The following is a 20,428-nucleotide window of genomic DNA, read 5'->3' as shown; positions in this document are numbered from 1 at the left end:
GATGTTGTGGGTTATTATGTGTGTTTGTGTGTGTGGTTATTAGCAGTTATTCGGTGTTTGTCGCCGCGGGTTATTGTGATTATTGTCACTGACACACAGGCGGGAGGAGGGTTGAAAGGTCACGTGTAAAACCTATTATTACAACAATATATTTACAAACAAACCGTGTGTGAGAGTCCGCGCGGCGGACGGTCACTGCGGTGTCGGTGTCGGTGCCACAGTTGCTGCTGTAGTCTTATTATTGTTGTTATGGCGGCGGGAGCGGGACAGCCCGGGGTCAGGGGTCAGGGACGGCAGGACCCAACGGCGGCGGCAACAACACCCTCAGCGGCAGCGCCACCGCCTCCACCACCACCGACACCGACACCAGCACCGACACCAGCACCAGCACCATGCACAGCCTGGCGGCCGGGGCGGTGAGCGGGGCCCGGGGGGAGAGGGCTGAGGCGGGGGGAGAGGCGGGGGGGGCGCGGGGGAGAGGGCTGAGGCGGGGGGAGAGGCGGGGGGGGGCGCGGGGGAGAGGGCTGAGGCTCGATCCCGGGAGGCAGTAGCTATTCTGTAAATAACATTTGCCATATTCGCTCCTTATCGCATCAGTAAAATGTCTCCGAGCACTTCACAGGATGTTTGTGGCTAAATTTGCGCACAGCACTGCCCCACAACAGCCACGAAGTGAACGGTACATTATATTTGAGAGAGGCTGTTCCCGGGAAACTCCCTCCAAGTGATGTCGTGGGGTCTTCACAGTCCTCTTGAACTGGCAGATGGGGCCTTGGTTTAACCTCTCATCTGAGCTGTGGCACTGAGGCAGCGGCGTGGACTGAGCTCAACGGAGGGCATTGAACCCTCAAATTACTGACTCAAGCCCCGAGCGTTACTAACAGCCGAGGCTTAGTGGGAGCAGTGAGCTGACAGGAAGGGCTGAGGTATGGGGAGTGGGGGGACTGCTGTGGGGGGGGGAATGGGCTGGTGTGGAGCGGGGGTAGGGGGCTGGTGCTCTCTTTCTGTGACTGACACTGTGTTTGGTTGGCAGCCGGCCACGGCCTTGGCACAGGTGGATCGGGAAAAGATTTACCAATGGATTAATGAGCTGTCGAGTCCTGAGACGCGGGAGAATGCCCTGTTGGAGCTGAGCAAGAAGCGAGAATCTGTGCCCGACCTGGCGCCCATGCTCTGGCACTCGTTTGGAACCATTGCTGCTCTGTTACAGGTACCGGCAGTGGGGCTGCGGGTGTACGTGGTGTTGTGTGAGTGCTGCCCCCTATCTTGCACAGTGTAGAGGGAGCGTTACTGTGTCTCTAACCCTGACCTGGGAGTGTGGACGCACAGTGTAGAGGGAGCGTTACTGTGTCTCTAACCCTGACCTGGGAGTGTGGACGCACAGTGTAGAGGGAGCGTTACTGTGTCTCTAACCCTGACCTGGGAGTGTGGACGCACAGTGTAGAGGAGCGTTACTGTGTCTCTAACCCTGACCTGGGAGTGTGGACGCACAGTGTAGAGGGAGCGTTACTGTGTCTCTAACCCTGACCTGGGAGTGTGGACACACAGTGTAGAGGAGCGTTACTGTGTCTCTAACCCTGACCTGGGAGTGTGGACACACAGTGTAGAGGAGCGTTACTGTGTCTCTAACCCTGACCTGGGAGTGTGGACACACAGTGTAGAGGAGCGTTACTGTGTCTCTAACCCTGACCTGGGAGTGTGGACACACAGTGTAGAGGGAGCGTTACTGTGTCTCTAACCCTGACCTGGGAGTGTGGACGCACAGTGTAGAGGGAGCGTTACTGTGTCTCTAACCCTGACCTGGGAGTGTGGACGCACAGTGTAGAGGAGCGTTACTGTGTCTCTAACCCTGACCTGGGAGTGTGGACACACAGTGTAGAGGAGCGTTACTGTGTCTCTAACCCTGACCTGGGAGTGTGGACACACAGTGTAGAGGGAGCGTTACTGTGTCTCTAACCCTGACCTGGGAGTGTGGACACACAGTGTAGAGGGAGCGTTACTGTGTCTCTAACCCTGACCTGGGAGTGTGGACCACAGTGTAGAGGAGCGTTACTGTGTCTCTAACCCTGACCTGGGAGTGTGGACACACAGTGTAGAGGAGCGTTACTGTGTCTCTAACCCTGACCTGGGAGTGTGGACGCACAGTGTAGAGGAGCGTTACTGTGTCTCTAACCCTGACCTGGGAGTGTGGACGCACAGTGTAGAGGAGCGTTACTGTGTCTCTAACCCTGACCTGGGAGTGTGGACGCACAGTGTAGAGGAGCGTTACTGTGTCTCTAACCCTGACCTGGGAGTGTGGACACACAGTGTAGAGGAGCTTTACTGTGTCTCTAACCCTGACCTGGGAGTGTGGACGCACAGTGTAGAGGAGCTTTACTGTGTCTCTAACCCTGACCTGGGAGTGTGGACGCACAGTGTAGAGGGAGCGTTACTGTGTCTCTAACCCTGACCTGGGAGTGTGGACACACAGTGTAGAGGAGCTTTACTGTGTCTCTAACCTATATGGAGTGGAGTCCTGTAGCTCAGTGGTTAGAGCACTCGCTTTGCAAGTGAGAGACCTGAGTTCAATTCCAGGCAGAGGGCGAAACCTTGGGCAAGTTTCCTTACTCCACACAGAGCCTAATAATAATCCCTCCAAAACAAAAAAAAAACAATAATAAATTGGTCATTTTCAATCTACGACTGTTTGTGGGACATTGCTGTGCGCAATTGGCTGCCGCGTTCGCCCACAAATATACAGTCAATTCACTTTACAGTCTATTCTGTGAAGCGCTTTGGGACGTCCTCCCGACGTGAAAAGCGCTATATCAAATGCAAGGATTATTATTATTATTATTATTATACTGTTATTGTGTGGGGAGCCAGTGGTGTGTTGAGGTCATGGAACTAGAGTTGAAGATATGAAATGTTACATTTGCTTCTGGTAAATATAATACTAGTTTTTCTCCAGGAGATTGTAAATATTTACCCATCGATCAACCCCCCAACACTGACAGCACATCAGTCTAACCGTGTGTGCAACGCCCTGGCCTTGCTTCAGTGTGTGGCTTCTCACCCAGAAACTAGGTAAGTGCCCCCAGGGAGAGCTAGTGCCTCTCACAGCGCCCAGCCCTCTGTGCCCCTCACTGCCCCCAGCCCTCTGTGCCCCTCACTGCCCCCAGCCCTCTGTGCCCCTCACTGCGCCCAGCCCTCTGTGCCCCTCACTGCCCCCAGCCCTCTGTGCCCCTCACTGCCCCCAGCCCTCTGTGCCCCTCACTGCCCCCAGCCCTCTGTGCCCCTCACTGCCCCCACGCCGGTGGCCCCCCCCCCCCGCCCCCCGACCGGTGCTCCCCCCATCCGCAGGCTGGTGCCAGTCACTGCCAGGCCTGTGTTTGAGGTCGATGTGAGAAGCACATGGCAGTTTGTTCCTTTATGTTGTCCTCCCAGCACTTGTTAATTTGCTGCAGAGAGAGGAACAAGGTGCCTTGTTTCAGGTCAGGATGATAGAATTTCTGTGCCAGCAGTTTCTGGCTGAGACCCTGTCACTGGGTTAGAGTCAGTGTCGGGAACCCTTGTTGCTGGATATTTTCGGGAGCTGGGGTTTTTCTGGCTGTGACACTGTCACCTCTGTTACAGTCTTTATCACAGTGGCCAGAGGCCACAGTACAACTTAACAAACTGGTGGAGACATTGGGCAGCAGTAAAGTTGCTCCCTGGAACTTGTCCCACAGAAGAGGCTGGAACCCGGGGATGCTGGCCGAGAGGAGAGGGACAATCATGTTAATGTAGGAGTCAGTCATGTGATTTCTTGTTGGCTTTGTGGTGTAATGTGTGATGTGTGTTGGTGCTGTGTTCCAGGTCGGCTTTCCTTGCAGCCCACATCCCACTCTTCCTGTATCCATTTCTCCACACGGTCAGCAAAACCAGGCCCTTCGAGTACCTGCGTCTCACCAGTCTGGGCGTCATTGGTGAGCATAACACAGCGCCCGGTGGTCAGTGTGACTGCAAGCAGTCTGATGCCTCGGCACTCACTTTCACATTTGCGCTCGCTCACTCACTCACTCACTCACTCACTGACTGTTGTATTTGATGCAGGAGCACTTGTGAAAACTGATGAGCAGGAAGTGATTAACTTTCTCCTCACAACAGAGATTATCCCTCTCTGTCTGCGGATCATGGAATCAGGCAGTGAACTGTCTAAAACAGTGAGTACAGATCCCATGGCTCTGTCAGCGGGGGGAGGGCTGCCATGTGTGTAAGCGTCTCTCTCTCTCTCTCTCTCCCCTCACTGACTCTCTCTCTCACTGACTTTCTCTGACTCTCCCCCTCTCACTGACTCTTCCCCCCCCTCACTGAATCTCCCCCCCTCACTGACTCTCCCCCCCTCACTGACTCTTGCCCCTCACTGACTCTCTCTCCCTCTAGCTGACTCTCTCTTTCACCGACTCTCTCTCTTTCCCCGACTCTCTCTTTCACCAACTCTCTCTCTTTCACTGACTCTCTCTCTCACCAACTCTCTCTCTCTCTACCTCACTGACTCTCACTGACTGTTTCTCCCCTCACTGATACTCTCTCTCTCACACTCTCTCTGACACTCTCTATCGCTGCAGGTCGCCACGTTTATTCTGCAGAAGATTCTCCTGGATGACACGGGGCTGGCCTACATCTGCCAGACGTACGAGCGTTTCTCTCATGTGGCAATGATTCTGGTGAGTCTGGGATCAGCGGACGGCTTGTCACTGCCGGGGGTTGATGAGAGGCGAGGGGTGGTATTACTGTCGGAGGGTGGGGTGTCAGTGCTGGGAGTGGGGGGGGGCGACATCTGTCCTTCCGTCACACTGAAGGCTGATGTCCATCAGTAGCTGATGAGGAAACTCTGAGGCTGGGGTTACAGCTGCTGGAAGGTGTGACCTGGATCCTACTTTGTGACACCCGGTCGTACGTCCAGTGCCTGGAATCCACCGTTTGGTTTGCAGAGAAGTGAGTAACCGGCCTCAGCTCAAACGCCACACCAACACCTGGAGCCATCGCTCAGCGTGTGGGGCTGTGATGGTGACAGTGTGTGGTGGCCAATGACTCTGCTGTGTGCAGTGATGGTGACTATAAAAGCGGCCGATATGCGGTGCTGGTGATGATGGTGATGATGATGATGATGGTAGTGGTGATGATGAAGGTTCTGTTGTCCACACAGGGGAAGATGGTGCTGCAACTTTCCAAAGAGCCGTCGGCGCGGCTGCTGAAGCACGTGGTTCGCTGTTACCTCCGTCTGTCTGACAATCCCCGGTGAGTATCAGTGAAGCCATGGCTAGTGAGCACCACCCCTGTGTGTGTGTGTGTTGCCCCCCTCACTGACGCTGTGTGTGTGTTGCCCCCCTCACTGACGCTGTGTGTGTATTGCCCCCCTCACTGACGCTGTGTGTGTGTGTTGCCCCCCTCACTGACGCTGTGTGTGTGTGTTGCCCCCCTCACTGACGCTGTGTGTGTGTGTTGCCCCCCTCACTGACGCTGTGTGTGTGTGTTGCCCCCCTCACTGACGCTGTGTGTGTGTTGCCCCCCTCACTGACACTGTGTGTGTGTGTGTTGCCCGCCTCACTGACGCTGTGTGTGTGTGTGTTGCCCCCCTCACTGACGCTGTGTGTGTGTTGCCCCCCTCACTGACGCTGTGTGTGTGTGTTGCCCGCCTCACTGACGCTGTGTGTGTGTGTGTTGCCCCCCTCACTGACGCTGTGTGTGTGTGTGTTGCCCCCCTCACTGATGCTGTGTGTGTGTGTGTTGCCCCCCTCACTGACGCTGTGTGTGTGTTGCCCCCCTCACTGACGCTGTGTGTGTGTGTTGCCCCCCTCACTGACGCTGTGTGTGTTGCAGGGCGCGGGAGGCCTTGAGGCAGTGTCTTCCTGACCAGCTGAAAGACACCACATTTGCTCAGGTGCTGAAGGACGACACCACGACCAAGCGCTGGCTGGCTCAGCTCGTCAAGAACCTCCAAGACGGGCAAGTGACTGACCCTCGGGGCATCCCACTGCCACCCCAGTGAAGGGCTTCCCCTGGCACTGCCTGACCCCGCAGGCGGTCACCAGCCCCCTCCCCACCAGCTCCAGCCTAACCCACCTTGCAGGACTGTGATTGGCAAGGCTGTGTGTGGTGGGGGGTGGCTCAGGCTGTGACGCTAGTGTGAGATCCCCTGCTCTGTGAGCTGTGGGGAGGGACTATGTGTGATGGAGGGCCGTGCCCTGTAGGCCATGCGGGGCTGAGGCTGTGTGTGAGGAGGGGAGAGGAGCCGCTCCCGGTGCTCACTGGCGTCTCTGGAGAGAGTTTCCTGAATTGCTGTGAGTTTTTAGTTTGTAGTTTGTAGTGAAACAGCGTCAGTGACTCACTGTCAGTAAATGTCTATAAATATTCCTCTGTCTCCAATCCCTCCTCTGTCGTGTTTTAATCCTGCACCAACTTTCCTCACGCAATGGAGGGGGTGCAGTGGGCGTGGGGGGCAGGACTGGGGGAAGGGGGACAGCAGGGGGGGAATCTAACCCACAGTTATGAGGATGATGCTTGTAACACACACATACAGGCATGGATGTGCACCGTCACTCCCTTACACTGTCTCTCACACAGACACACGCAGTATAGAAGGAACTTTATTCTGTCTCTAACCCCTGCCCGCACAATCCTTGGTGACGAGCTGGTTGCAGCCCTGAATGTTCCCACTTCCTGGAGCGAGGCAAGCTGCGGGATCCAGTGTCCGCTCATTAAATATGTATCTGTTACCCTGACCATCTCAGGGGACAAGCACACACTTAAAGCTGTGTTGTCATTCTTGCCTTTCATTCCTCAGACAGTTAATCAATGGCTCACATCTCTACACTGTGCGTCCACACTCCCAGGTCAGGGTTAGAGACACAGTAAAGCTCCTCTACACTGTGTGTCCACACTCCCAGGTCAGGGTTAGAGACACAGTAACGTTCCATCTACACTGTGTGTCCACACTCCCAGGTCAGGGTTAGAGACACAGTAAAGCTCCTCTACACTGTGTGTCCACACTCCCAGGTCAGGGTTAGAGACACAGTAAAGCTCCTCTACACTGTGTGTCCACACTCCCAGGTCAGGGTTAGAGACACAGTAAAGCTCCCTCTACACTGTCCATCCACACTCCCAGGTCAGGGTTAGAGACACAGTAAAGCTCCATCTACACTGTGTGTCCACACTCCCAGGTCAGGATTAGAGACACAGTAAAGCTCCCTCGTTACTGTGCTTCCACACTCCCAGGTTAAAAACACATGTTTGTGGTTGCAGACAGCCTAACTGGGAAGATGAGGGGGAGGGGACCCTTGTCTCCTGTCAGGCCCCTGCCCTGCTCTCTGCTCGGACCCCTCAGATCGCTCACCAGACGGGAGATATAATGAAGGCGAAGGTATAAGCAGTGATGCTGCCACAGTAGCTCACACCAGCAGCCGGCAACGCCCAACATCCTTGCTTTAAGGTCTGGCTCTGATGGCACCGATCAGTTTTCTTCACCTCCTGGCTTCCCAGCCTGTGCTCAGCACAATGCTCCAGTTCCCTCACCCAACACCGTGTCTGAGCCGCTCCCGGCTCTCAATCCTGCCCACTCTGCTCTGGTGAGAATCCACAGTCTCTGGTGCTTGTTACATCCCACCCTGTGTGTGTGTATATGTTTATGTTACACCTTGTGTGTGCACTTCTCCAAATAGGATTTGTGTACAATCCTGTGTGTGTCTGTGTGCACTCCCGTGTCTGTGTGTGTGTATGTATGTGTGCGTGTGTACGCTTGTGTATGTACGTATGTGTGTGTACCTATGCACTCCTGTGTGCACTACTGTGTGTGTGATGTATGTGTGTGTGTGTGCACACTCTGGGATTAGGGTGAGGTGTAAATATCAGGTGTGTGGAGGGATGTCTCCGATGCAGTTAGAAACCTATCACTAGTCGGTCATTTGTCATCTGAGGCCTCACTGGGCGGGTGGCAGGTTGGAGGCACTCCCTGCGAGCTTTCTGGTCAGCATCACAGCTCAGCATGAAATGTATGTGAGCATCTTCCTGCCCACTGCTCAGAAGCGTATCTTTTCCCATTGAGCCATAATCCCGCAGCTGGTGGCGGGGAGCTTGAGCAGCTGCTCAGCCACAGATCAGTGTGGGCCACATCCTGCAGACACTTCCCCATTTATCAGCAATCTACCTCCTGCTTGATCCGGGACATATGGGCTGAAGGAGCCAGGAGCTGGGAGCCATGAGGAGCTGTTTGGACACAGTCTCACACACAGACTGAAGCCCTATTGAGGAGTGAGGTAACACTGGAGCAGCTTCCTCTGCGTGTCACTGAAACAGCTTGTGTTAATAGTTTTACAATCTATGCAACAATTATTGCAAAAGTTACTGAACAGTGTGTAGGTTTCACAGTCAACAGGGAACAGTTTGCATTACATAACGGTGCAGGGTATAGGCTTGTGTCAGTGATTATGTGGGAGCAGAGAAGGTTCAATGGGAATCCCAGCAAGTTCTTTACTATTACGCTTGTTCAAGATACATTTTCTCTGATGGGCATCAATTGAAGAAAAATGATTTTACACAGAGCGTTGTCACAATAGGGAAAAAGCAGGGAATGGGGTTAGAGTAGAGAGCTCCAGTGGGGGAGCGAACCCCAGCACAGACACGATGGGGAGAGAGAGAGAGGGCAGGGAATGGGGTTAGAGTAGAGAGCTCCAGTGGGGGAGTGAGCCCCAGCACAGACACGATAGGGAAGGAGAGAGAGAGCAGGGAATGGGGTTACAATGTGGGATGAGATGGGGGGGTGTACAATGCCTTGTCCTGTATGAGACTGGACTGTGAGGAGCCGCAGTGGGAGGGGAAGGGCTGACTCAGCAACATTGAGGTGTCTCAGAGGGAGGAGCTGGTCTCTGCCTTCCCTCCCCCTGCACATACTCCGCATCCACAGCTGGTGCCAGGGATGTACTGTGATTGTGCTGGTACTGCCTTACAGCTTCTCTTCTCTCTTTCTCTCTCTCTGCCTCTTTACTTTGCCAAGACACCGTCCGGCATGACGGCGCTATATAAATGCAAGTTGTTGTTGATGCTTCTCTTTATCTCTGCCTCTTTGCTCCTCTCCTCACCTTCACTCCCCCCACCACCCCTCAGTCTGCCCCCCTCACCATGCCCCCACTCACTCTTTCCCCTCCCCGGGTTTTGTGGCTGGAGTGTTTCTAAATGGTTTTACTTTGCAGAGCTCAGCGTTGCTGTGAGGAGAGGAACTGATGGCAACTGCGAGGCCAAATCTATGTAAGTGGCAACTGGATTCAGTCAGAATCTGGGGTATTATGAGGTATTGTTGGCGTATTATGGGATATTCCTGGAATAAGTGCAGTGACTGTGTGTTTTGCGGCAAACGCGACACACAGTGATGTCCACAAAAACAGTCATGAAGTGACTGCAATTTTATCTTGGGGAATGGTTGGGCAGAACACCGTGAGAGAGAAACTCCCTTTTCTTGTTGAATAGCACTGCGGCATATTTGATGTCCGTCTGAGCAGACAGACACACAAGAGCTCAATGTAACCCTCTGACACTACAACACCCCCTCCCCACAGCTACACTGCAGATCCCCCCCTACCTCCCCCCACCAGTGCCTGGACAAGGTAAAATTCAAGATCCCAGGATTTGGGGCATTGTACAATGGGATTCCAACCCCCCCACCCACCACCACCACAATCCTGACTCCGGAACAAGTCAGGTACCAATTGAGCCAGGCTGACAGACTGGGGTTTTGCTGGAGTTGTGTTGTTGCCATGATGCTGGCATGTTTGTGTATGTTACTGGTGTGTGTCTGTTACTGACATGGGTGTATGTTACTGGTCTGTGTGTGTGTATGTAGGTTACTAGCATGTGTGTATGTTACAGCTGTGTATGTGCGTATGTTGCAGCCGTGTGTGTATTTTACAGCCATGTGTGTGTGTTACTGGAGTGTGTATTTTATTGACGTGTGAATGTTATTGGTGTGTGCGTATGTTACTAGCACGTGTGTATGTTGCTGGCGTGGGTATGTTACTGATGTGTGTATGTTACTGTTGTGTGTGTATGTTACCTGTGTGTGTGTGTATGTTACCGATATGTGTGTATGTATGTTACGATAAGGTGTGTGTATGTATGTTACTGGTATATGCGGTCAGGCCTGCAGGATGACAGGGACGTGCAGGCCATGCAGCGGGGGGCGGTACTGAGGAAAGTCAAGTCTCGGAGCTGGAAACGCCCACGGTGCTACAGGCTGCAGGAGGATTGTATGAGCGTCTGGTACAACTCGAAGAAAGCTGGGAACCCCAGGACCGCGTGTGAGTACACCTGTTATAGCGTTGATACACGTGCCAGAGAGTGTGATACATGTGCCAGAACATGATACACGTGCCAGAGCGAGTGACACATGTATCAGAGCCTGTAACATGTCAGCGAGCATGAGTCACGGTCAGTGAGTTGACTTGTAATGAGGTTAGTATATAGTGAGTTGACATAGAGCATGTGGTGAGTTGGTGTGTGGGGGGTTGGTGTGTAGTGAGTTTGGAGCGTAGTGAGGTTGGCATGCAGAGATGGCGTGTAGTTAGGTTGGCGTGTAGTGAGGTTGGCGTGTAGTGAGGTTGGCATGTAGAGTTGTGTAGTGAGGTTGGCGTGTAGAGTTGGCGTGTAGTGAGGTTGAGGTGTGCTGTTACAGTCTCGCTGTGTGATGTGGAGATGGTGAGAGAGGGACATCAGTCAGAGCTGTTACAGAGCCTCGCTGGGGAGTTCAGCCCCGGCCTCTGCTTCACCATCGTGTTCCGGGGCCGCAGCGGGAACCTGGACCTGGTGGCAGAGTCGGTGCAGGAGGCAGAGTCCTGGGTCCGTGGTCTCCGCACTCTCATCAACAGCCTCCAGAACATGGACCAGAAAGAGAAGCTCGACCGATATCCTTCAGCAATGATTGGGCCGAGGAGGTGGGCAGAACTTCGTCAGCACAAGCACCTGTGAGGAGGGAATATTTCTCAACTCAGGCTGAATCTGGAAATTATTTTCCTGCAGTTCTTACAAATTAGTGCTGATCTGGGAGTGTGGACACACAGTGTAGAGGAGCTTTACTGTGTCTCTAACCCTGACCTGGCAGTGTGGACACACAGTGTAGAGGGCGTTACTGTGTCTCTAACCCTGACCTGGGAGTGTGGACACACAAGTGTAGAGGGAGCTTTACTGTGTCCTTAACCCTGACCTGGGAATATGGATGCACAGTGTAGAAGGAGCTTTATTGTGTCTCTAACCCTGACCTGGGAGTTGTTGTTGAGTGCGTTGTGCACAGATGATTTTCCTTCACTCGGGCCTGACGTGGATCAGGGACTGGTTCCAGAAAGCAGATAAGGATAAAGACGGCAGAATGAACTTTAAGGAAGTGCGAGACCTGCTGAAAATGATGAATGTGAACATGAACGAGCTGCATGCGCTCAGCCTGTTTGAGGTGAGTGATCGACAGGTGCCGAGGGATGTGAGATGGAGAGTGTGAGGGAGGTGAGGTGTCAGGCTGCTCCTTGGCCAGCACTGGTGTCGGCCGGTGATTGTTTGGTGTTGAAGGCTCCTCTGTTCTGTCTCTTGTCCCTGTCATTGCTGTCGGTCAAGCCCTGCGAGAGCTGGCATCGCAACCAAGAAATCAAACCTAGCAACAACATGAAGACCCTTCGGCCCACCTGCTCTCATCCCTCTACAAATCCAACGACCGTTCCCCGACGCAGCATTGAGCTGTTGTCTAAATGAGTCCAAGTGCCCCTGACCTCAAAACCCCAACCTGCCCCACTGGCCTCACCCCCCCACCGCCCCCCCCCCCCCACTAATTAGTCTCTGGGTGAAAACCTTCCTGGTTTCTGTCCTGAAATCGCCTTTTGTCCATTCAGGAAATGGAACATAGCAGGAGGCGCCCTCCAGTGGCTGCAGTGCGAAGCTGCAGCATTGAAGAGCATGGGAGCTGCTCTATGTGTGTGAGTGTGAGCTGAGTGAGTGAGTGGGGGTGCGTGTGAGCAGGGGTACCTACACCTAAACTCTAACCCAAAACCTTACCTTAACACCTAACCCACTAATCCCCAATCCTCATTGGCTGGTAACCCTAATACTAATGCCCTAACCCTGACCCTAATTGACACTGGGAAACACTTTACACGGGAAACCCTAATACCTTAACTCAAACACTTTACAATGAGAAACTCTTTACAGTAGGAGACACTTCACAATGCTATGAGCTGGTGAATGTGAGCAGGTGACTGTGAGCAGGCGTGCGAGTGGATGAGTGTGAGTGGGTGTGTAGCCGCGGTGCTGACCGGCCCCTCGAACCCTCAGATGGCTGACAAGTCTCGGTCAGGGACCCTAGAGGGAGAGGAGTTTGTGCTGTTTTATAAGGCCCTGACAGAGCGCGAGGACCTGAGGAAGATCTTCTCCCACTGCTCTGCGGATGGGCAGACTTTCAGCCAAAGGGAATTTGCCGAGTTCCTGACTGAGCAGCAGCTAGAGCCAGCGGACACTGCCATGGAGACGGCCTCCGCCCTGATAGACAGGCATGAGCCCTCGGATACAGGTACCCAACCACCAGCCTGACAATGACATCTGAACCCCGGGTGGGGAGAGGGTGAGAGCAGGGAGGGGCAAGGGCAAGAAAGGGCGCGGAGAAACGACGGTGGGGGTGCGAGGGGCAAGGGCTCGATAAGGGCGAGCGGGAGGTGAGGGCTGGGAGAGGACGAGCGGGGCAGGAGCTATGGGCGAGAGGAGTGGGGGGTTTATGGGGGAGAGTTGAAGGCGGGGAGATTAGGGACAGGAGGGGGGAGGGTTGAAGGCGGGGGTGATGGGGGTCACTCTCGGTTTATGACTAACATTTCTTGTCACGTCTTGTTTAGCCAAGCAGCTCCCGGCGCTGACTCTGAATGGCTTCCTGGCCTATCTCCGTTCTCCAGAAGGTTCCATCTTCAACCCTGAGCACGAGCGTCTGCACCAGGACATGTCGCGACCGCTCAACCATTACTTCATCAACTCCTCACACAACACCTACCTGCTGGAGGATCAGCTCCGTGGGCACAGCAGTGTCGAGGGCTACATCAGGTACTGGCTCTGGGGGATGAGGGAAGACAGGCCCTGGTGGGGAGGCGGGGACAACATGCTGTGGGGACTGAGGTCCTGTGTGAGCATGGCTCTGTGGTTAGGTTGTGTTCTGGTTACAGAGCGTTGATGAGGGGATGCCGGTGTGTGGAGGTGGATTGCTGGGACGGAGCCGGCCTGGAGCCTGTCGTCTATCACGGCCACACATTCACATCCAAGATCTTCTTCAAGGACGTCATCTCCGTCATCAGCAAATACGCTTTTACGGTAAATAACTTGCAGTAACATGGCAACCCTTACCTGGTGTCTTACACACAGAAACCATCTCCACTATTAACAGTCTCCAAACACAGCGACTCAGAGCTCCAAATTCAGTATGCATCTGGGATGGAATGCGCACTCTCTCTCTCCCTGGAGGACGCACCTTGCTTATCTAATTCTGGATATTAGGCACAGGCTTGGGGAACCCCAGAGTGTGCACTGGGGTAACTGGCATTGATATTGCTGCGGCAAGCTTTCCCGCTGCTTGTCCATCTAGGACCATCCAACCCATTAGGGCTTTGGCTGCAGGGTTAACAGGGGCTGTTTGGCCCTTCCAGGTCCTGCCAATGAGCCAGGCCGGGCTGTGCTGTCATCAGCAGTGAGTGCCCTGGATTACTGCGGATCTGGCTAGCGTTGGATGTACAGATGTAAATGACCTCGGACTCCAGGTAACACCTTCCAGCAGCTGTCACTCCAAGCCTCAGAGTTTACTAATCAGCTACAGCTACAGACTGACATCTGCCTTCAGTGTGGTGGGAGGACTTTTACAGGAAAGCTTGTGATGTGCCAGCCGCCTTCATGTTCTTGAAGCCCAAGTCCAATCCTGGGTACCAGGTTCACTGAGCACCAGAGTAATCGCGGTCCTGATGTGAGGGGCCTTGGCAAAGGGCCATGGATGGGGCTACATTACAGTGGCAAGTAAATGTATCCTTACTGTGACAGGTGTCAGAGCTGCCACTGATCTTGTCCATCGAGAACCACTGCAGCCTCGAGCAGCAGCGAGTCCTGGCACATCACATGCGGCACTTCCTGGGAGACTGGCTGGTTATGGGCACTATCGATGGCTCTGTGCCCACCCGCATGCCATCCCCTGAGGTAAGTCCTTTGTACCCCCTCCTCCCCGGGACACCATTACCCCTCTCCTTCCCCCACCCTCACCGCCACCCCCAGGTACACACCGTTACCCCTTTCCTTCCCCCACCCCCAGGTACACACCGTTATCCCCCCCCCCCCCGCAACCCAGTACACACTGGTATCCCTCATCGCCAAGTACACACTGAGCGGGTGACGAAATTAATAATCTTGTTGCTGGGGTTAGTGTTAATTGGTTCTGGGTATTCGCTATGTATTGAAGATGGGCTGGGAGAGGGTGAGTGTGAGCGGTATGTGTGCAGGAGCTGAGAGGAAAGATCCTGGTGAAGGGCAAGCGGATTGGGCCATTGTTGGATGCCCTGAGTGGGCCGGAGGAGGACCCCTGCTCAGGGGAGGTGACGGACGAGGACGAAGCCGCAGAGGCAGAGGATGAAAATATCAGGAACGAAGTCAAGAGGAAAGAAAAGGTAACAGCGCAGGGCGTCCCCCCCGGCGCAGGGCGTCCCCCCCGGCGCAGGGCGTCCCCCCCGGCGCAGGGCGTCCCCCCCGGCGCAGGGCGTCCCCCCGGCGCAGGGCGTCCCCCCCGGCGCAGGGCGTCCCCCCGGCGCAGGGCGTCCCCCCGGCGCAGGGCGTCCCCCCCGGCGCAGGGCGTCCCCCCCGGCGCAGGGCGTCCCCCCCGGCGCAGGGCGTCCCCCCCGGCGCAGGGCGTCCCCCCCGGCGCAGGGCGTCCCCCCCGGCGCAGGGCGTCCCCCCGGCGCAGGGCGTCCCCCCGGCACACGTGCCTCAGGCTGTGTGGTCCATGTTCCCTGGCTGTGGGTATCAGAGTCGCTGCTTCACAGCCTCTGTCCCTCTCTCCGCAGGTCTCCAAGCAGAGTCTGGCTAAGGAGCTGTCAGACTGTGTAGTTTACTGTAAAAGCGTTCACTTCCACAGCTTCCATCACTCGCGGCAGCACTATCACTGCTATGAGCTCTCCTCCTTCACTGAGTCCAAGGCCAGGAAGCTGATCCGGGAGGCTGGTGAGTGACCAGGAAACCACAGACTGAATCTCAGGGTCTCCCTTCCTCTGACTCCTGGCACAAAGCAGCCGGAGATGAGAGTTGGTTGAGCTCAGACATTCAGCTCTAAACTGTGGGGGCTTTCAAATGTACAGATCAGCACCATGTGAGCCCGAGCACTGGCCACAGGGACACACAGGAGATGAGGAAAACAGGGGGAGGGTGGTCTGTGTATGGGGTGTGGGTGTGTGTGTGCGGGGTGGGGTGGGGGTGTAGGCGTGTGTGTGTGTCGGCGTGTGTGTGTGTCGGGGTGTGGGGTGTGTGTATGTCTGTGTGTGGGGGGTGGGGGTGTCTGTGTGTGTGTGGTGGGGGTGTCTGTGTGTGTGGGGGTTGGGGTGTCTGTGTGTGGGGGGTGGGGGTGTCTGTGTGTGTGTGGGGGGTGGGGGTGTCTGTGTGTGTGGGGGGTGAGTGTCTGTGTGGGGGGGTGAGTATCTGTGTGGGGGGTGGGTGTCTGTGTGTGGGAGGGGTCTGTGTGAGTGGGGGGGTGTCTGGGGGTGGGGTGTGTCTGTGTGTGGGGGTGGGGGTGTCTAAGTGGGGGGTGGGTGTGTGTCTGTGTGTGGGGGGGTATCTGTGTGGGGGGGGTATCTGTGTGGGGGTGTGTGTCTGTGTGTGTGGGCGGGTGTGTGTGTCTGTGTGGGGGTGGGGATGTGTCTGTGGGGGGGTATGTGTCTGTGTGTGTGGGGGTGTATCTGTGTGGGGGTGTGTCTGTGTGGGGGGGGGCGGTATCTGTGTGTGGGGGGGTATCTGTGGGGGTGCGTGAGGGGGGTGTGTGTCTGTATGTGTGGGGTGTGTGTATGTGGGGGTGTGTCTGTGTGGGGGTGTGTCTGTGTGTGGGGGGGTGTGTCTGTGTGTGGGGGGGTGTGTGTCTGTGTGTGTGGGGTGTGTGTGGGGGTGTGTGTCTGTGTGGGGAGGGGGTGTGTGTCTGTGTGTGGGGTGCGGATGTGTTTGTGTATATCAGTGTGACTGTCTGTTTGTCCTCTCTTGACAGCCAGCGAGTTTGTCTGTCACAACACCTGGCAGCTCTCGCGAGTCTATCCCAGCGGCTTCCGCACCGACTCCTCCAACTTCAGCCCTCAGGAGATGTGGAATGCTGGCTGCCAGATAGGTACTGTCTGCAAGGGAGCCAGAGCGGGGTCACGGGGCTGCACAGGAGCCAGATTGGGGTCACGGGGCTGCACAGGAGCCAGAGTGGGGTCACGGGGCTGCACAGGAGCCAGAGTGGGGTCACGGGACTGCACAGGAGCCAGAGTGGGGTCACGGGGCTGCACAGGAGCCAGAGCGGGGTGCAGTGTTTGTGTCCTGAGTCCTGTAGTGCAGTGGTTAGAGCACTCACCTCACAAGCGAGAGGACCCATGTTCGGTGCAAAACCTTAGGCAAGTTTCCTTACTCCACGCGTCTGTTTACCAGCAGTCAGTAGGAACCCAGTTGTTAGTCATTTGGCGGATCATTGTTGACTGGTTGAAGGGCTGATGTGTTAGGATTCAGTGACATGAACATGTTCTGCTCCATTTCAGTGGCTTTAAACTTCCAGACGGCCGGAGAGCACATGGACCTGAACGATGGGCTTTTCAGCCAGAATGGTCGCTGTGGCTTTGTCTTGAAGCCCTGGTTCATGAGGACCTCAGTCACCACATTCGACCCCGAACATCCCACAGGGACCACAGGCTTCCGGCCAATCACCCTGACCATTCAGGTATGTCAGCCCCCCACAGCCATTAGTGTGGGGGTCTGAGCGGGGGTCAGTGTGGGGTCTGAGCGAGGGTCAGTATGGGGTTTAGAGTGTCTCTGAAGTTTGCTGGTTTCTCTACAGATTATCAGTGGGCAGCAATTGCCCAAAGTGGCAAACAGTAAACAGGGATCGATCGTGGACCCGCTGGTGCGAGTGGAGATCCATGGGACGCCCGGTGACTGCGCGCGACAGGAAACCAAGTACATCGACAACAACGGTAGTGCAGCAAATATACACGGAAACTCACACTGGACATGTGGAACATACTGATAATATTCTTATCTTTCATACTGTGTCTTTCATGTTGAAAGAACGTCTTGAAAGTGTTCACAGGATTTTCTGTAAAGTGTAATGACTGTTTTGTCAGAGACGCTGTGCTTCAGATGAGATGTTAAATCACGGTCCTGTCTATGTCTGTTTAGGTGGATGTTAAAAATCCTGCAGCGATATTAGAACAAGAGGAGGGTATTTGGATGACAATCCCCGGGGGTAGGGGGGAGGATGGGAGGGGGCATTTAATGAACTAAGTGGAAAGGGAAAGGCAGAGTCTAATCCCCCACCCGACCCTGCACAATGGGATTGCTTTGACACTGGTAAGTGGATTCCGGCGACATTGAGTTATGGATTAACTCAGATTAATTTCTGATAATAAATAATTCACCCACAAATATACAGTCAATCACTTTACAGTATAAATATCTGTGAAGCGCTTTGAGACGTCGAGAAGACGTGAAAAGCGCTAAATCAAATGCAAGGATTTTATAATTGGAGATAATCCACGCGATGCAGACGGCTGTCAGCAGGTGGCGCTGTTGCACTGGGTACAGCACAGGTGTTATGTCGCCACCTGCTGGTGGAAACATAGAATCACAACAGCTGAAAGTCAGACAACAATGGACATTATGTGAGCGACTCTGCTCTTCCCCGGAGCAGCTAATCCCTTCCCTCTACATGTGCTCGTCCTGGTGACTTTTAAATACCCCAATTCTTGCAATCCCAGCCAACAACCCCCAGATAAAATCAGTCACTTACTTCATGGCAGTTTGAGAGATTATTGTGCACAAATTGGCTACCGCATTCACTATACTTTAGGCTAAATTCTGTGAAGCACTTTGAGACATCTTGACAACGTGATAACGTGCTGTATCAATGCAAGGATTATTATTGGTTGTTTGATATTGTGTTTTATCACGTCTGGAGGGCGTCTTGTAAAGTGGAGTCCTATAGCTCAGTGGCTAGAGCACTTGCCTCGCAAGCAAGAGACCTGGGTTTGATTCCCAGGTAGGATGAAACATTGGGCAAGTTTTGTTGCAACACACGCCTCTGTTTCCCTGCCAGTAAGTAGGAACCCGGTTGTTAGTCAAATGGTAGATTGCTTTTCTGGAAATAATAATCTCTTCAAAAAAGAATGAATAATAATTTGGTTACTCAATCCACGATTGTTTGTGGGACGCTGCTGTGCACAATTTGCTCTGCGTTTCGCCCACAAAATATACAGTCAATTTACTTTACAATATATTCTGTGAATTGCTTTGTGACGTCTAGAAGACGTGATAAGGCGCTGTATCAAATGCAAGGATTATTATTATAAGTGTTTTGTGGGCAAACCCAGCAGTCAAATAACGCACAAGCAAAGTCCCACAAACAGCCACGACTGATTTTATTTGGGGTGTATTGTTGGTCAAACCATTGGGAGAAACTCCCGTCTCTTTTCAGATAGTATCATGGGATCTTTAACATCCACCCGAACAGACAGACAGGACTTCGGGCTAACGTGTTATCCAAAGGACAGCACCTCCACCATTGCAATGCAACTCCAACACTGACCTGGAGCATCAGCCTAGACAGTGAGCTCAGAGTCCTTAATATGGGGCTCAAACCCACAACCTTGTGATTCAGAAGCAAGAGTGCTACTGTCTCCCATTGTCCAGCTCCCACACACAGTGCCCCCCCCTCATTTTACTCTCCTCTTAACATTAATGTATTTCAAAACCTATTTGCTATTAATCTTAACATTCCCTCAGATTTTTTCATGATTTCTTAACCTTTCTGATCCCTTTCTCTCCTGCACTCCACACCCTCCTGGCCTTGCGCTGTACTGTGCCGCATCATGTTCTTTGCTGATTTGACCGGTGTCTCACCTCCTCTGCAGGTTTTAACCCAGTGTGGTACGAAACCTTGACCTTCAGCATCCAGGTTCCTGAACTCGCTCTCATTCGCTTTGTGGTTGAGGATTACGACATGACCTCGAAGAACGACTTTGTGGGACAGTTCACAATGCCGTTGAGCTGTGTACAGCAAGGTCAGTGTTTCTCTTATTGTGTCACTGGGTGCACAGACTACAGTCAATTTACTTTACAGTATATTCTGTGAATTGCTTTGAGACGTCTAGAAGATGTGATAAGGCGCTGTATCAAATGCAAGGATTATTATTATAAGTGTTTTGTGGGCAAACCCAGCAGTCAAATAATGCACAAGCAAAGTCCCACAAACAGCCACAAAGTGAACAACTGATTTTATTTGGGGGATATCGTTGGTCAGACCATTTGGAGAAACTCTCGTCTCTTTTCAGGGGTGGGGGGTCGCTCACTCTGTGACTGCAGAGTCTTTGTGTGATTTGTGAGTCTGTGTGAGTTGCTGTGTGACTGTGAGTCTCTGTCTGAGTCACTGTGTGAGTCTGTGTGTGACTGTGAGTGTGTGACTGTGAGTCTCTGTGTGACTGTGCGAGTCACTGTGTGACTGAATTGTTGTGTGACTGTGTGAGTCTCTGGTGAGTTGCTGTATGTATACAGGGTGAGGCTCTGGTGATATTCCCTGCTGTCTCATGTGTTAACAATGTTTCCCAGGTTATCGTCACATCCACCTGCTTTCCCGGGATGGCACGTATATCCCGCCCTCCGCACTGTTTGTGCACATCAGGATCACTGAGGACTGACTCCGCCTGGCAACTCTCCCTCCCCACTCCCCACTCCGGCAAAGCTCCGCCTGGCAATGGTCCATCCACCGGCTCAGCCCTGGTTTTATAAACATTTCCAGAAAATGTTGTTTTATATTAAACCATGTGAATACCTCAACCCCACACTCCCTCACCTTCACACTGCTTCACACTTCCTCACCCACACTCTCTCACACTCACACTCTCTCTGCAGAGCACAGTGAGGACCAGGAGACCTGTGCTGCTGCTGGTAAATACCGTCTACGTTGGCAGCAACACTGTGATCAGCACTGTGCTGGGTTCTGGCCGGAGCTGGTTCTCCTTTTATGGTCAGGACAATGTCCAACAGTGGGAGCTGCTATTTATACTGTGTAATGTCAACAGCTAAAGACCCAGAAACTGATCCTGGAGTGCGGTGGGGGGGCTCATTCCCAGCCACACACACTCTCACTTACACACATGCACTCACACTCACTGACACACTCATACACACATAGACT

The 20,428-nt window shown here is 53.8% G+C and overlaps 2 protein-coding genes across 7 annotated transcripts; both read left to right on the top strand.

Annotated features, from left to right (window-relative positions):
• The first annotated feature begins 262 nt into the window (after positions 1-262).
• On the top strand, positions 263-6,390 carry cnot9 (CCR4-NOT transcription complex subunit 9). Of its 2 annotated transcripts, XM_007910317.2 has the most exons (8): positions 263-416; positions 1,034-1,210; positions 2,951-3,066; positions 3,838-3,947; positions 4,075-4,184; positions 4,590-4,688; positions 5,171-5,262; positions 5,845-6,390. In XM_007910317.2, the coding sequence occupies exons 1-8, from the start codon at positions 393-395 to the stop codon at positions 6,011-6,013; spliced, it is 897 nt and encodes a 298-aa protein (XP_007908508.1). In that variant the 5' UTR covers positions 263-392; the 3' UTR covers positions 6,014-6,390. The 2 variants fall into 2 exon arrangements, with proteins under 2 accessions (XP_007908508.1, XP_042191952.1); XM_042336018.1 differs by lacking the exon at positions 263-416 and having other exon boundaries at positions 953-1,210.
• On the top strand, positions 6,241-20,406 carry plcd4b (phospholipase C, delta 4b). Of its 5 annotated transcripts, none has more exons than XM_007910319.2 (17): positions 6,241-6,305; positions 9,210-9,264; positions 10,152-10,310; positions 10,685-10,913; positions 11,326-11,455; positions 11,886-11,969; positions 12,325-12,559; positions 12,876-13,077; positions 13,197-13,341; positions 14,059-14,211; positions 14,511-14,675; positions 15,069-15,225; positions 16,253-16,369; positions 16,779-16,957; positions 17,075-17,210; positions 19,146-19,295; positions 19,840-20,406. In XM_007910319.2, exons 2-17 carry the CDS (start codon positions 9,240-9,242, stop codon positions 19,926-19,928), a joined length of 2,355 nt encoding a protein of 784 aa, XP_007908510.2. In that variant the 5' UTR covers positions 6,241-6,305; positions 9,210-9,239; the 3' UTR covers positions 19,929-20,406. The 5 variants fall into 5 exon arrangements, with proteins under 5 accessions (XP_007908510.2, XP_007908512.2, XP_007908511.2 ...); XM_007910321.2 differs by lacking the exon at positions 6,241-6,305 and adding an exon at positions 7,276-7,589; XM_007910320.2 differs by lacking the exon at positions 6,241-6,305 and adding an exon at positions 7,844-8,276.
• Positions 20,407-20,428: the final 22 nt, after the last annotated feature.

The sequence above is a fragment of the Callorhinchus milii genome, unplaced genomic scaffold, assembly GCF_018977255.1.
Source record: "Callorhinchus milii isolate IMCB2004 unplaced genomic scaffold, IMCB_Cmil_1.0 Scaffold6, whole genome shotgun sequence".
NCBI lineage: Eukaryota > Metazoa > Chordata > Chondrichthyes > Chimaeriformes > Callorhinchidae > Callorhinchus > Callorhinchus milii.
Note: the sequence above shows the minus strand (reverse complement) of the source record. Positions and strands in the feature narration are given on the sequence as shown.

Bases quoted from the DNA above. Each gene is read 5' to 3' on its own strand.
- cnot9 (XM_042336018.1), top strand. From the start codon at position 962: ATGGGCTGGTGTGGAGCGGGGGTAGGGGGCTGGTGCTCTCTTTCTGTG. The intron at 1,211-2,950 runs GTACCGGCAGTG...GTTTTTCTCCAG, and splicing joins CCATTGCTGCTCTGTTACAG to GAGATTGTAAATATTTACCC. The intron at 3,948-4,074 runs GTGAGCATAACA...TATTTGATGCAG, and splicing joins CACCAGTCTGGGCGTCATTG to GAGCACTTGTGAAAACTGAT.
- plcd4b (XM_007910318.2), top strand. From the start codon at position 10,100: ATGTATGTTACGATAAGGTGTGTGTATGTATGTTACTGGTATATGCGG. The intron at 15,226-16,252 runs GTGAGTGACCAG...CTCTCTTGACAG, and splicing joins GAAGCTGATCCGGGAGGCTG to CCAGCGAGTTTGTCTGTCAC. The intron at 16,958-17,074 runs GTATGTCAGCCC...GTTTCTCTACAG, and splicing joins CAATCACCCTGACCATTCAG to ATTATCAGTGGGCAGCAATT.